General features: G+C 43.8%; 1 protein-coding gene across 6 annotated transcripts in view; it reads left to right on the plus strand.

Moving 5' to 3' along the window:
* The first annotated feature begins 4,799 nt into the window (after positions 1 to 4,799).
* Positions 4,800 to 16,461, plus strand: part of MYB (MYB proto-oncogene, transcription factor) — an 88,306-nt gene continuing 76,644 nt past the window's right edge. For 2 of the 6 annotated variants that reach the window (XR_003126185.3, XM_025422360.3), the window contains exons 1-6: positions 4,802 to 5,074; positions 9,644 to 9,761; positions 11,734 to 11,805; positions 13,281 to 13,373; positions 13,621 to 13,841; positions 15,568 to 15,802. Coding sequence is in view for 5 of the 6 variants with exons in the window: in XM_025422360.3 (XP_025278145.1) it covers positions 5,052 to 5,074; positions 9,644 to 9,761; positions 11,734 to 11,805; positions 13,281 to 13,373; positions 13,621 to 13,841; positions 15,568 to 15,802 (762 nt within the window). In the remaining variant the exon portion in view is untranslated. Of the gene's footprint in view, positions 5,075 to 9,643; positions 9,762 to 11,733; positions 11,806 to 13,280; positions 13,374 to 13,620; positions 13,842 to 15,567; positions 15,803 to 16,461 lie in introns of all 6 variants that reach the window. The other 4 variants (XM_025422356.3, XM_025422361.3, XM_025422358.3 and 1 more) reach the window with 4 other exon arrangements.

Genomic DNA, 16,461 nt, shown 5'->3' on the forward strand with positions numbered 1-16,461 from the left:
TATTTCCATCATGCACATGTATTGGGGAAATTACCCCAAGAGTATACATACTAGTAAAATATAATAAAACAATTAGAGGATTATGAGTTTTGAATGTTTATTACCTTTTGAAATACAATATATTTAATTGTAGGTTTATAACATTTAATTTTTAATCATGTCTGTGTCTAACAACTGGCTCACAAAATTTTGCCTGACCTCTCCAGTAGGCTGGGATCCCACACTCCCCACCACCTGCTGAACAACTGTACCCAGATCCCTTCCATAAGAAACCACAAACTTAACATACTGAAATCTAAACTTACTTTCCTCTTTGAATCTCCATAGGGCACACTTCTCTTCCCCTCTTGACTTCCCTATTTCTATGAATGATGCCTCCAATAGCCATCCAATCAGTTGCTAAGTCTCGAAGGTTCGGCCTGGACAGTGTCCTGATCTACCCCCTCCTTTTCATTTCTAGTTCGGGTCACTATCCCAATCCAGACCAATAAACCGAACTCTTCCCCTTCATCTTCTTCTGACTACAGTCTTTCTGACACACTGTTAATCTTTCAAACACACAGCTCTGAAAATGTAGCTCTTTCATTTAACGCACATACACGCTAATCTTCTAATCTGGCCTTCAAAGCTCTCCTTGCCCCAGACAATCTGGACAGCTCCTTGTTTCCTATGCTCAGAATATGCCTTGTGATTCCTGATTGTGTGGTTTTGCTCAGTTTTCTCTTCCTCTGGAATGTCCTTCCCTTTTCATGGAAAAACTCATATTTTTTAATCAAGACTCAGTTCAAATGGTGATGAAAATAGGAAGGGTTTTTTTTTTGTCAGAGGAATATATAATCTGGAAGGTGGAAATGCCACATGAAATGCCAAACCCAAAAATCATTTAAAGATAAAAATGTATTTAGTCACTATCTAATATAGACACTCAATAAAACATACTGCACCAAAGTAGCACTTTTCCCATTGGTGTTACGAAAAGCTTTGCAGTGAGCTGACCTGAGGTTTATCTCAAACATATGGATTTCAATTCTATATGCTACAGCTGTCATTCATTAGCTGAAATGATCAAGAATTGTCTGTACTGTAACCATTGGTGTTTACTGTAATTATTTCCTTTTTAATAATGCTCTGAACTGAAATGTGTTGAGAAGGGGAGGAGTGGTGGGACGGAGAGACACGGAGCCCCAGAAGCCCGGTCTGTCACCACCACTGATAAACCTCATTTGTCTTTGGGACACTGACTACAGGTACTGAAGATCCACCACATGCTCTGGATTTCTGAGCAGTCAGAAGCAAAAAAGCTGACATTTGTACCCTTTACACATCTTTTTTCCTTCAGCCATTCCCTGATGTTTAGTGTAAAACAAAATGCTCGAAACATTTGCTTTCTCAAGGAGGAAAATCATAATGATGATCAGCAAGTGATGTGATTCCTTTCAAGTTCAGATCTGAGGCTGAAGTTTAGCAGCAAAGGACGAAAGAATAGGCTGCCACAGCCTTGTGGTCACTGGCACCAACTTTCTCTCATGAACTTATGTATTTTGGGTTGGAGAGACTGAATTCTAAGCACAAGAGAAATGAACTTATGTATTTTGGGTTGGAGAGACTGAATCTGAAGCAAAAGAGAATGAGGTGGGAGAAGGTGATGAGAAACAACTGGCAAAGGTAAAAGTGTAGTGAACCCTTCTGTCCTCTTCCTTATAACGAGACTGTCAATGAGTGGTCTAGAAACCACTTCTATGAAAACTACTTGTTTTCAGTGCAGATTGGGTACTTGTTTAAAATGAAGATTCCTAGGCCCTGTATCAGACCTACTGAATCACAGTCTCCAGGGACACTGCCTGGGACTGTATTTTTTCATGGGAACCCTCAGTGTTTGTGATACACAGTAAAGATTAAAGACTACTGTTTTAGTGTCGGCCAACTCTGGCCTGCAGGCTGGATATGGCCCTCAAACTAAACCTTTTACATTTTCAAAAAATATTTTAAAAAAAAGAAGAAGAGGAAAAGAAAAGAACACACAATATAGCTCACAAAGTTTAACACATTTACTATCTGGCCCTTTACAGAAAAGTTGCTGATCCCTATGTAATGCAACTCAATGCAAATAAAAGGCTGTATCTGAACTTAGTCCTATCCCAACCCAGCCACAGCTAAAATGATTGATGTGGCAGATCTTAAAAAAAAAAAAAAAAATTAAGAGTGATGAAATATATAAAGTTCTCATCAAAAAAATGCAGTTTTAGGGACGCCTGGGTGGCTCAGCAGTTGAACATCTGCCTTCTGCTCAGGGCATGATCCCGGTCCTGGGATCGAGTCCTACATCGGGCTCCCTACATGGAGCCTGCTTCTCCTTCTGCCTGTGTTTCTGCCTCTCTCTGTGTATCTCATGAATAAATAAATAAAATCTTTTTTTTAAAAATGCAGTTGTAATCATTTTAAGTACAGGGGAGAAATGCATAGTGATAGCAAACATTCTGTAATGGCTTTGAAAATTTATTTTCATCTATACAGGAATTTATGATAATTCCATTTGATTCTATCCTTCCATGTACTTATCAGGTGGCAATATATCTCAAATTAGCCTCCTAAGAATCACTGCATGTATACTCTTTTTTGGACTATGCTTGACTTACGTTACACATAGGAGGAAAAATATAAAACTATATCCCAGAATGTCTGGGGAATGAAATCATAATAAATTCTCAAAACACACAGAAAAATGATGCACAAAGTGAACAAAGGGAATAAAATTGCATTTGATATCTTTCTACTAAAAAGGAGTTTAAGAATCATAGAGCAGTTATAGGTCCTAAGAATCTTGGGAAACAGGTTATGAACTCATTTTCAGAAGGGTCTGTGCCAAAGAGGCTCAGTCTGGGAATCACAACAGTTAGATTCATAAAGTAATCCGAAAGACAGAATGTAATTCCTTTCAGAGTAATTTCTTACATGTTTGTTCTTTATAATCATTATTTATTTATGATGTGTAGAAAAAAATCTTTATTATAGAATCTAGAAATAAATACTGGCTTTAAAAATGTATTAACTTCAGGATACCTGGGTGGCTCAGTGGTTGAGCATCAGCCTTCCACTCACGTCATGGTCCTGGAGTCTTGGGATTCAGTCCTACATCCAGCTCCCTCTGGGGAGCCTGCTTCTCCCTCTGCCTGTGTCTCTGCCTCTCTCTGTGTCCCTCATGAATAAATAAAATGTTTTTTTTTTTTAAAGTATTACCTTGCAAGTGACTAGTCCTTCAGAATTGTGAACCGAAATATCTCACAATAATTTTTGTCTCAGTGTTATTTTTTTCTCACGAAGAAAGTAATGTTAAAACCTTGCTAGCAACTAACATTTTTGATAAGGCTTTAAACTATATTACAATTTTTAAGAAACAAAGTTTAAAACACCAGATAAAGCCTTGAAACCTACCATGCTTCACCATTTAATAAAATTATGACTCATTTCTGTAAGAAAATGCTTTTTTAGTAAGAAAAATGCTTTCTGAGCTAAGTTTAAACTGCCGGGGCACATGGGACACCCACAAACCCAGTCAGCAGAAGTCTCGAACTTATAAGATTAAAGGAAAAATAAATTAGTGTGTACAGAGAATGAAAAAAAAATCCCCAATGCTACAAGTCTATAAACGGAAGTAAAACTAAAACTCCCCTAAAATCCCCCAATCATCAATCCTTATAAATTCAGCACTTATCTTCTCCCTCTATTTCTTCGGGAGCCCCTAGTTAAATGAACACAAAAGTCTTCAAGATTTTTATCTCGTAAAACGAGAGTTCCCAAACTACGCTAAGGCTGGGAACCGACCTCCGTGTCACACACAGACTGCTTAACTTTTAAAACCAACGCAAGCACACGTGGGGTGTCCTGAGCTCTGCTAGGGGCGGGCTGTTCGGAGCCCCTGGATCTCGCAGGTGCGTGATCCCGGGCGCGCCGCCGTCGGAGTGGGGGCAGCGCGGGGGCAGAGGGGTGCGGTGGGCGCCGCCGGGGCCTGGCCGCGCACGGTGGGTGGGGCCGGGCGTGTGCCCGGGGGACAGTGAAGTGCTAGTGACAATACGGGGGTGGCGACGGGGCTGTGTGGGCTCCAGGATCCGGGAGAGGCGTGAAAGCTCCGCCCGGATACCCCATGCGGAGCGGTGCTAGCTCCAGCCCCCTGGTCTTTAAGTGTCCTTTGTCATTAACAAGTTAAATTAGAGATACTAGACCCAAAACCCAAACACAGCCAGACGTCCCATGAAAACACATGCTCTGGCCCCCTGCTCCCCCGCACCCCGCTCCCCCACCTGCAGGGAGCCGCCTTCACCCTCCGCCTGAACTCCAACCCCAGACGCGCCAGGTGCCCCCGGCCCCGGCCCCGGCCCCGGCCCCGGCCCGGCCGCCGCCGCCCCCGCGACAGCGCGTCGGAGCCCGGCGAGCTCGGGCGCCGGTGCCGGGGGCCGGGCGTGGGGCGCGGGTGGCGGCCGCCCGAAGGGGGGGCGGCCCCGCGGGACCTGGCGCGAGCCCGCGCGGCCGCGGCCCGAAAGCGGGGTTTGCGCCAGAAAAGGCGCCTCCGCGGCCCCCGGCCGCCCTCCCCGGCCCCGGGCTCCCCGCCCGCGCGCCGTCCGGGCCTCGCTGCGCGCCAGGCACTGCGCGGCGGCGCGAGAGCCCGAGGGGAGCGGCGGCCCGGCCGGCCCGGCAGCCCCGCGGCCCGGCGGGCGGCAGCCAAGGCGACCGCGGAGGCGGCGGGCAGGGCGCGTGCGCACTGCAGGGGCGCCAGATTTGGCGGGAGGGGGAGTGTCCAAAGCTCTTTGTTTGATGGCATCTCTGTTTACAGAGTTTACATTTTAATATCAACCTGTTTCCTCCTCCTCCTCCTTCTCCTCCTCCTCCGCGACCTCCTCCTCCTCCTTCTCCTCTTTCTCCCGAGAAACTTCGCCCGGGCGGTGCGGAACGCCGCTGCGCAGCCGGGGACGGACGCAGGCAGGCGGCGGGCAGCGGGAGGCGGCAGCCCCGTGCGGTCCCGGCGGCTCCCAGCTGAGCCCCGCGCCCGCCGCGCCATGGCCCGGAGACCCCGACACAGGTAACGGGGAGCCGGGACGGGCGGCCGCGGGCGGGGGCGCGCGGGGGCGCGCGGGGCCCCGGGCGCTCGGGGAACAGGTGGGAATGCGTCCCCGGATCTTCTGTGGGGCTGTCAGATCCCGCGAGCACCCGGAGCCTCTGCCTCGGCAACTGATGAATGGAAGCGCCCGTGCGGGAAATAGTCTCGGACGTCAGGAAGCACGCCCCGAGGCTCGTCCTGCAGGTTGCACGGGGATACATTTCGCTCTAGGGGGCAAGCAAGCCGCACGTCCCCGCCGGGGCCAGAGCGGTGCCCACCGGCCCGGGGGAGCCCACCGGGTGCCTGGCTCGATGCCGCGGGCGTCGGCGAGGGAGTCGCAGCGGGACGGCTGGACGTACTGCGATGAGCTTGGACTTGGGAGCGCGCAGCATATGGCAGATGTAGGGGAGATGCCGGATTGTTTAGTAGCTGCAGGTAGCTCCCTTAAATTTCATTCATTCTTTACGGAGGCGGAGAAGAGCGGCAGCTGACAGGCGGCTGCGAAGAAGATTTTAGGGAAGAAAAGGGTCTCTCCGCCTTTGCAAATTGTCTGAAGCCCCGGTTTTGAAGGCTCTAGCCCCAGTGCCCCGGGAGGCTTTTATTTCTTATGCAAGCACTTCACACGCCTTCGCACGCGTCCGCGCCGCACATGTCCTCGCACTTGGGGAGGCCGCGGGACGAGGGGTGAAGTCCCCGCACGTCGCGGCCGCGCGAGGGGAAGACGGAGAGGAGGAGGGAAGTGCTCGTCCCGACTGTCAGCCGCTGGCGCTCGCGCTTCCCCCGGCCTCGGGACTGCGCGGACTGGCCGCGCCCGAGCTCCCCGCGAGCCGCCGGGTGCGGGGACCCGCTCGGCGGCCGTCACCGCTGCCCCCTCAACGGAGAAGGACGGGGGCGGGGGCGAGCAGCCCCCGGGACGCGGTCCTCGAGGCCCCTCGGCGGCGCAGAGGTCCGGGCGCGGCGCGCACACGTGGACGCGGCTGAGGTTGCGGCGCCTCCCCACGCCCTGCTCCCGCCGCCTAAGGTCGCCCGGGCGGAGGACGGGGCTCGCGCGGGCCGTCGCTCGGGGGCCTTGGGATAAGCCCGCGGGGGCCAAGCAAACCCAACCTCTTTCCCTTCGGGTTGTTTGCTTTTCTTGCACGTATTTGTCTTTGAACCGGCTGTCGCCTGTCGCCGCGCAAGCGCTGGGAAGTTGCGAGGAGCGTGGGTGTGGGCCCCGCGGCGGCCCCTCGGGCCCGGGCCTGGCCAGGCGGGCAGCAGCGCCCGGGCAGGGCTGGGCCCTGGGGGAAAGGAGAAGGCGACCTGCGGGGCTCCTGGGCTCCCTACGCCACGCCCGGGCCCGGCCACGCGGGGCGGCGGTGCTGCCCCTGAAGTGGTTTCACCTTCGCCTTTGAGACTTAACAGCAGAGGCCACTTTTTTTTTTTTTTTTTTTTTTTTTGAGAGCAGAAACTGGGAGGGAGGAGGAGAAGAAGGAAGCTGGGAAGGGGTGCTGGGAGGAGGCGCGGTGGAGGGCCGGCGCCCCGCGACCTCTGCGGGCTGGGCGGGGCGGGGCCGCGCAGGTTCCCTGCAGCTCCCAGGTAGCGGAGAAGGGTGGCGGCCGGGAGGGGCGGGAGCCTCGAACCTGCCTCAGGGGGAAGAGAAACCCGGCTGCGGGTTCAAAGCCGTTTCTTGCCAGGCGAGCGTCAGTTCGGCAGGGATTATTAACCAGGTCAGCGAAATGAGTCTGAACCCCTTTTCTAGAATCACAGTAGCGGCCACAAGGCACTTCCTCCCGCTCCCCTCCCTCTTCCCAACCCCCACCGTCTCTTTTCTTTTTCGTTTCTTTGCACGGTGTGTTTCCTTGACAGAATGTAATATTCATAGTTGTACTCTTGTAACCACACCAGGTCTAGCAGGTGGGGGGGGGGGGGAGTCGAGTGCATCAAGCCTGAAATCAACCTTTGAAAGTCCTCTGACTGTTGAGTCCGAGAGCCTGTCAGAGCAGATAAAGGAAAAGTTATTTCAGGTCCTTAGTAAAAATTAGTCGCGCTTTGGCTACCGGCACGGCTTAGAGCAGGGGCATCGCATGCAAAGCTCCCAAGCTAGCCCTGGTGCCGCACCTGCTGATGGCCCCAGGAGCAGCCTGGGAGCAGCCCTGAGCTCACCCTCCTCCCCTGATGGTTTCTTCAGGACCTGCGGAAGTCCCACACCACGTTTTCCCCCAAGTCTCTGGTTCTGCACATCTCTGCTTCTGTGCTGAATTTTGAAGGAGCACAGAAGACATGAAATCATCATTTATTTGCCCTGGAAAGTACCTTACTAATAGAATCCAAGCCCTTAGGTATAGGTGAGGAACTGAGGTCCGGAGAGACGGGAAGTGATTTGTCCAATTCAAGCAGGGAACTGGAGGCAGAATTAGGACTGGCACCTTTGCCTCCAGAGCTCTAGTCCTGTTTGATGCCTGTCCTTTCTCACCTGAAGTTGGCTGCCCCCTATGGGCGGCCGGATTTGTTGCTTGTTCCTGAGAGATGAGCTGCTGTTTCCAGGAGAAAGATGCCCAGTATACTAGTTTGGAAAATATAGTTCTCACTTCTGAAAATGTGATCTCCAGACCTAACCAAACCTAAAACGTTAAAGTAAATTGAATCTGTTACTCTTTTTCCAGATTACTCTGGTTTGCTTGGTATTCCTGATATTTAATATGGGTGTCACTTCATTTGGGGGCTTTCCAAGGAGTTCCCTGTGAACCTTTTGAAATATGCTGACCATGGGGTGCCTGGGTGGCTCAGCGATTGAGCGTCTGCCTTTGGCTCAGGGCGTGATCCTGTGGTCCTGGGATGGAGTCCCACATCTGGCTCCCTCCATAGAGCCTACTTCTCCCTCTGCCTGTGTCTGTGTCTCTCATGAATAAATAAATAAAATCTAAAAAAAAAAAAAAAAGAAAGAAAGAAAGATGCTGACCTTGGGACAGCCTTGGGATTGATTATATTTTATTAAATCTCTGATGCTTGTGTTTTTTATTAAAGGGAAACTGCTGTATTTATTAATCAGAAGTTGTTTAGAGCCTCTTGTTGACATTGGGGAACAGGATTAGATTCTTGTTTAAAAGAACAGACACTAAATAAAAAATTATTATAGATTATAAATACAGCTTAGGGATCTCTTTTGTGGTGGCATTTGGAGTTTGGATCACATCGTACTTGTCACCATCCATCGTGGGCCTTCAAATTGTTGCCCAAAATAATAATTTTAAATTTTAAGAACCTCAAATTCAGTATTTTTGGAAAGCTTGCTTGACTTGTAAGGGATGAGTAATATAAGTTAGTTTGGGAAGACAAAATCTGATATAAATATAAATTTCCTTCTTAAAAATAATAATTTGCATTATAATGTTGCTTTATATCATTATTTTTATTGTTCTCAGTTTGGTAGACTTCTCAATATTACAATGAAAAATTTTAGTGAGATTTCTAAGAGGGTGTAATTTAAGGTATATTTATATTAAATTTATATCTTATGTTAAAGTATAATTTAAGACAGCATATTATGTTTTATAAGTAAAGTTATAACTAAAAGTAAATTGTAAATTTTACTAGCTGTAACATTACTGTCATCTATTTAGTATATGATTAATAAACATTAAATGTAGAGTTACTTGAAGAGTCATCAACATTCATAGCGTTGGTCTACTAGGTAAAAGAAAAAGCTCTCTTCAAAACACTAATGCATTCTTTTTAAACTCATCTGGGGGAATCCCTCAGTTTTGAATTAGGAACATTTTCAGAGATGTCAAATACCATTCAGTCATAAATAGAAAAACAAAAAACAAAAAATAAGCAAGAGTGTGGCTACCAAGTGGCCTAATTATTCACTAAGTTACTTAGGAAACTGAGTATTGTCTCCTCTGCCACAAGTTGGATCAACTGACCTGGAGTTTCGAGCTGTTGGATATTAATGTTGTGTACAAAGCAGTCTGATCACTCAGTCTTCTCCTTCCTCAGGTTTTTTAAAAATCCTTTTGTCTTACATTCTCTTAGTCTTCTAATCTTTAAGGAATGACTCTATTTGTATTGTCAGTTGTATTACTTCTTGAATTTTTTTCTTTCTCAATAAAACACCAGCCTCATTGGAGTAACATAATTGAGTTGCTTATTGTATTGGAGAAATATTATTTAAATGACATGACTTCTTCCAAAGATTTTGAGTGTGTACTTATAAAAGGACATAGGCTCTTGTTTCTTTTATTGTCCTTAACATTAAGTTTTCAACTTAAACCTTCATTGGTGGGAAGGTTGCCAAGTGTGTAACTTGTCACTGGCCTAACAATCTCAGCAGGTTTAAACATGCAGAGCAATAAGAAAGTGCCAGGTCCTTGGCGGTATCTGTGGATACCACTAACAGCAGAACCAGTTTACAATACTAGAGCAACAGAAGGCAGAAAACAATCTTGTGCAAGTATTCAAACTTTTATCTTTATGATCTTTGCAAAGATTGAGTTTTCATGTAAATTTTGTAATCTAGTAGTTTAAGTCTTCTGCTTTCAGTCCACGTCTGCCCATCTTTTATTTCTGCAGCATATACAGTAGTGACGAGGATGATGAAGACATTGAGATGTGTGATCATGACTATGATGGGCTGCTGCCTAAGTCTGGAAAGCGTCACTTGGGGAAAACTAGGTGGACCAGGGAAGAGGTAACTAATTGTGTCATCAAAACATGGAACAAACCTAGAGTGTATCAATTTATGAAAAAAATGTTTCAGCTGAACTACGGGTGCTCAAACTCATTAGCAGGCTCTTTGAAATCTTATCCTAGCCTGCTATGCAACGTGCTGACCTCTCACCACTCCCCTGAGTGTACACTATCCCATTCACTTCCAAATTCTTCCTAGTTCTTTGAATGTCCCCTTCTTCTCAATTTAGATTTCATCTGTGTTTCTCTCTGCCTATTCTGTTCTTGTCCTTCTGCTGCACTCCTTCTTACTACTTCTTCGACACCTGTGAAGGTATTGCCTCTTCTGTGAGGCTATCCCTGGTTTTCAGGCAGATTGGATGCCTCCTCCAGGCACTGGATACACATTCTTATTTATTACTGCTGTAACAGGAATGCCTCCCCCAGTAGACTGACTACAGATCTACTGGCGGCAGAGCTAACTGTTCATTTTGACGTTCCCTGAGCCCAGAATCACTTGTTACAAAGGGAGATATTAGTAAGTATTCTCTGTACTGATGAATTAATTGCTACTTCCCCAAACAAAAGTATGAAACAAAATATAGAACTCATCTTGTCATAACGTATTGATTTAACATTCGTGATATATAATATTTCACAGAGCCATATTCATGTTCTAACAGCATTCAGTGATAGAGATGTGTCTTCTTCCCACCTTTCTTTTCCTGCTAGCCTATCAAAAGCTTGATCTTTGTAGAAATGGAAAAAAAATACTTAAGGAACAAAATTATTTATTAATGCATGGAGGGAAATGCTTTTTCTTTAAAGTTTTCAAAAATTTTTGCAAATGATTTTAGAGGATTTTAGGTTAGAATAAATAGTATTGACTCTTCCTCAGTTTCATTCTATCTTACTTCACTTAAACCAGAGCCCCTATCCCCCTGTGGATAGGCAAGTGGGATTGCCAGTGAGGTCCATAAGTTGTGATCTTCGATGATCCTGAGAGATACAGAAGTTCTGTTGTTACCACTGGTTTCCTAATTTCTGTGTCTGTGTCCTACAAGGACCCACATTGTCTGTGAAAGTTACCTTTGCAAAAACATAGTGGTTCTTTTTCACTTGAAGGTACATGTTTAGAAAGACACCTGTCAACTGAAAGATTTCTGCCTGATGTTTCGTGTCTTCTGTGTTTTAATAAGTTTGGCCTCATTTAAATTGTGAATATATTGATGCAAAAATGAAATTATTTTCTTACATTATCCATGCCTTCAAATTCAATCAAAAAAGTGATCTTCCATTTTTTACATGAAAGAGGTTGAACTAACTAAATGTTAAAATAGAGGTTGAGCTGTTTCTTACTCAAGATCCTATTTATTGCCATAAATGTCTATTAACTCTAACATTGGAGTACATCATTTTTTTTCCCATCAAGCAAAACTTTTAATAGTTATTATATATTAAACATTCAGGATCCCTGGGTAGCGCAGCGGTTTAGCGCCTGCCTTTGGCCCAGGGCGCAATCCTGAGGGCTTCTCCCTCTGCCTGTGTCTCTGCCTCTCTTTCTCTCTCTCTGTGTGTGACTATCATGAATAAATAAATAAAATCTTTTTAAAAAAATAAATAAAATAAACATTCAGTAAGCCAGGGATTATGCTAAATGTTTTGCATAGCTACTTCAGGTAATCCCCAAATAACCACATTGACATCAGCAGTCCCACCACATAGATGACAACATTAAGGCCCAGAAAAGCAACATGATATACCTGAGCCTATCTAACTAGTTAATAGCTGAGTCAAGTTTCAAACTCTGGTCTGTTAGGTTCTATATAAATCTATGCTCTAAACCAGTAGATTACATTAATATCTGTTGTATTTAAATATTTTTGAGGGTTTTTTCCTGGATTGGATTATTGGATTTGTTCCCTTTTACTCTAACTTGAATAAAATTATACAGTAAATGACTGATATCCTAGGACTAACTTTAAATGTCTTAGGATGAAAAACTAAAGAAGCTGGTGGAACAGAATGGAACAGATGACTGGAAAGTTATTGCCAATTATCTTCCGGTAAGTTCATAATATTTTCTTTCTATAAAATGAAATCTCCCCAACAATTTAAGTAAGATATTCTGGGAGAGGATATTAAGACATTACACATTTTGCTCATATGTAAGAAGTAGGGGGAGAAATGCCTCATCCATAACTTCTAGTTTATATTGTAATGCATATAATTAAGGGTTCTAAACAGATTGTTAAAAGATTTTTACAACATTTAAGAATTTTTTTCCTCTTGTTTTATCTTTTTATTAGGATAGTATAAATTAGCATTTTGATGACTTGTTATATGGTAGGATGACTAAAATCATGCTATATCCAAGGTAACTTCTTTTAAATTTCCTGTTTATTAGTTCAAAGCCATACTTGTGTACCCTGGCTGAAAATTTTGGTTCGTCCTTTTTTATTTACCCCATTTCCCATACCCTACATCCAAGCAGTGACTAAGGAATCTGGAATTCCTTTGTCAGTCAGCCCCTTCTTTCCATCCTCCTTGATGTTTCACAGATTCAGCCTCCATCCTTTTTCTCTGGACTATTACAGTGGCTTCCTAACTGGCTTCCCTACTTGTAGCTTTCCACTCTTCCATCACCCCAAACATTGTTGGTACACGGAGCGTCCTAAAATGCAGCTGTACCTTAACTTTTCAAAAACAACAGCAATGACATAAGAGTCTCACAAATTAAGTGTACTGCCTTGAGCTGGCAAACAAAGGTGCTTTCACATGGCCCCAACATACAACTCCGGTTCTCTTTCCTACTTCCTCTGTCAGCACGTTTGGTTGAATTCATTTCTGCTTTCCCTCCTTTGGGCTTTTGTCTCTGGTGATGTCACCTCCTAGAATGTTCCATTCAGCCTTCCAAGGGGCTATCAAGAGCTTTTCCAGACTCCTCCTAAGGAAACATAATTTCTCCTCCTAAGGAGATGCTTCTATTCCCAGCCCAATATCGTTTTGTTTTGGTTTCTTCTTGCTTATGAATCAAATTCTGCCTTCTGTTAGTTAATTATATATTTGTCTTTTTTTTCTAGATTATACTCTTTTATAAGTTAGGGCCTATCTTTATTCATCTTTATTCTGCAATATTAATATTTGAGGCCCTAAATTGAAGTATATCTCTTGGTTTGAATGGGAAGCAAACTTCAATCATTTAGAGTAGATTTCCAGGAAACTCTGACCGTCATGTGGAATCACTAACAAGTATCAGTCTCAGTCCATAGAGATACTGCCGCATGTGGAGGATAAGGTTAAACTGATAGCCATGTGTACAATATGAAGGTCCTTCAGTTCATAAGGCAGGACTATTTCACTAAGAAGACAGAGCTTCTAATTTTAGATGCAGTTTTGATATATTCTTTGTATGTTCATTAGCTGTAAGTAATGAGTGATGGGTAGGCTCTCCAAACATGCCCTAAAATGTTCCTGAATGTGTTTATTGTGCTTATCATATCTTATCTATATGACAGTGCATATTTTATTATTTGTCTAGAATCGAACAGATGTGCAATGCCAGCACCGATGGCAGAAGGTACTAAACCCTGAACTCATCAAGGGTCCTTGGACCAAAGAAGAAGATCAGAGAGTAAGTTCTTTTCTCTTTGGTGTGTGAATCACAAATAAGAATATTTCCCCAGACATCTTTATTGAATGTTTCCCAACTTGAGGAAACAGGTAAAGTGTCAGGAAGCAGAGGACTCTATTCCCATATTTCCAGTGAATGAAAGCAGATTCTTAGACATTTTCTAAAGATCTTGTAACACTGAAGAATGATTACGCTGAGTCATTACATAACATTAAAACATAGGTTATTTTTGTGTGTTTATCTGAAGGTGATAGAACTTGTACAGAAATACGGTCCGAAACGTTGGTCTGTTATTGCCAAGCACTTAAAGGGGAGAATTGGAAAACAATGTAGGGAGAGGTGGCATAACCACTTGAATCCAGAAGTTAAGAAAACCTCCTGGACAGAAGAGGAAGACAGAATTATTTACCAGGCACACAAGAGACTGGGGAACAGATGGGCAGAAATCGCAAAGCTACTGCCTGGACGGTAATAATATGTCAAAAAATATATTGATTGGGAAGAATGAGGGAGTGGGTATTGAACATTTTGTTTTAAATGTATGGTGAGTGAGTGAATTACATTGCAGTGATCGTGTTTCATTAGATACACCAGATCCGTAGATTTTGAAACTGGAGGAGCTCTTAGTGTGTATCTGATTGAGGACTTCCAGAATCCACCCAACAGTGAGCTCTGAGCCAAGTCATTGAACCTTCCCCAGCTTCAATCACTCTGTTTAAAAAATGAGTAATAGCTTACTTCACAGAGCCAATGTTAGTATCAAATAAAATGAATGTCGAAATAGTTGGTAAACTATAAAACTCTAAACACATAGAAGGAAACTGAGGATAGACATTTTGTCTCTGGTCTGAGCTCATGCAGCTGGTTCAGTAGACCAGAAGTAGCTTAGCTATCATTTTCCTGTTACCAGCGTTCATTTCATTATACCACTTGGCTTAGTTTTTCTTCCTTTGAAGAAGTGGAGTATTTCTAGAATTATCATACTGCTTCCAGTTTTTAAATAATGTCAGTGTTATGCTTTCTTTTAATGAACAAGGCACAGAAATGGCCTCATAATGAGGGATATCTAGAAAAGCTCATTTTTGTCCCACTTACCCCACTTGAACAGTTTATAAACATGCTTTCTTTAACTTGGAAGATACTTTTCATTAAATCTTATGTAACTAATGTAAAATAGAAAATATTTAATAAGTTTTATTCTTGAGCTTTGAAATTGGAGAAAGGGTCCTTTAAAAGAAGGCCATGGCTCTGATGGGTTATGTCATGTTCTTGTGTGGTGTTCCCGAGCATTTCCTCCCTATGGATGTATCAGCCTAGAGAATCCAAGAAGTTGACAAATGGAGGCCTTTTCTCCCATTTGGCCTGAGAGGATATGCTGTTGATTCTTGTAAAAATTTAAGGGGCGATTGAACTTCCTCTTTCTTTAGCATACATTCCCCCACCCCCATCAGAATAGTCAAAGGGAGGCTTAAAACGTTTTTTTTTTTTGAATTGAGAAACTGTTTTCCTGAGAATTTAAAGACTTTAGTAAAAAATGTTTTGCAGTTTGAAAATATATCGGGACTTAGCATCTTTCCCCTCTGGATCCCATTTTCTATTCTCACCTCCAGTTCTAGAACAATTTGAGGTGAATGTCTAAAGATGGGAGTTTCTTTTTTTCTTTAATCTTTTTTTTCTTTTTTTTTACTCCAAATTTCTGGCCATTGCTATTTGAGATAAAGAGCAGACAGTGAGGCAGTGGCGACATCATTATCATTCACCAAACTTTACTGTGCGCCTGTTGTGGTGTGTAGGCCCTGCTAAGCCACACTCAAAGGAGTAATTTTCTAGAACAGCTGGATCTCTAAGTTGTATGAGAGTCTTGAACAGTCAGAATAAACATGAAAAGTGGTTGTACTGAAAATACTCTTTTATCAAGGAAACAAAGTGGTTAAGGAATTTAAAGATTTCTAAAAATCCACATATGTCCCATATGGGGTAATGAGAAAAATCTATGGATTTTCAATTAGGTAACAAGGGAAGCATGATTTTCAGAGGTTCACGACTAAAACAATGAAAACAACCACAACCACAAAAAAAAAAACAAAAAACACACAAAAGAAAGTCTCTGTTCGAAACAGTTTTCTGTCAATTAACTCTAATCTGAATTGAAAATTTTGTTTGTAAAATTCTTATGTGATATATTTCTGTGCAGAACTGATAATGCTATCAAGAACCACTGGAATTCTACAATGCGTCGAAAGGTCGAGCAGGAAGGTTATCTGCAGGAGTCTTCTAAAGCCAGCCCACCAGCAGTGGCCACAAGTTTTCAGAAGAACAGTCATTTGATGGGTTTTGCTCATGCTCCCCCTTCAGCTCATCTCCCTCCAGCTGGCCAGCCCTCAGTTAACAATGACTATTCCTATTACCACATTTCTGAAGCACAAAATGTAAGCCATTTCTGAGAATTTAGTTTACTGAGAGAGATGGTGATTTTAAGTCCAGGTAGCAATAATACATCACACGTTCATACTTTTCAGAGAACTTCCATAAATATGATCACCTTCGATCCCCACCTGCATACAGCCTTCCAGGTAGAGGGGGTATTGTTATCCATGCGTGCGTATGCAGAAGCCAGGATGTGAAGTGATCTGCCAAGAGTCGCAGAGCTCACAGTGCAGACTGGAGTCCAGGTTGTTGGATTCTAACTTCAATGCCTCAGATCAGATTAGCTTTTGAATGTCAATTTACTTAAGCTCTTGCAGAAGAAGAAAGGGGGAATGGAGATGCATTTGTGGCTGTTGTCTTCCTCTTCCAAAATGAAAAGTGAATGTAGTATTACATTTACAGAGGAGATCGTTTGACATTGAAATTCAACAGGTGTGATTCTGTAAGTTTGATTCTGGTAGTGATCTAGCAGAAATGTGTTAATTTATTCCTTCTGGGAATGTTTCCCTTCTTACTCTGAGTCAGGAGCAGGCTTGTGACACCATTTTCTGATGTCTCCTTTCATCCTGCTTTGGATCAGTGTGATTTCTTCCTAATTGCCAGATATTTCTATTCAGGGAAAGAAATTTCCATCATGGTTAGAAAAAGAAAAATAAGGAGA

The sequence above is a fragment of the Canis lupus genome, chromosome 1, assembly GCF_003254725.2.
Source record: "Canis lupus dingo isolate Sandy chromosome 1, ASM325472v2, whole genome shotgun sequence".
Classification (NCBI taxonomy): Eukaryota; Metazoa; Chordata; class Mammalia; order Carnivora; family Canidae; genus Canis; species Canis lupus.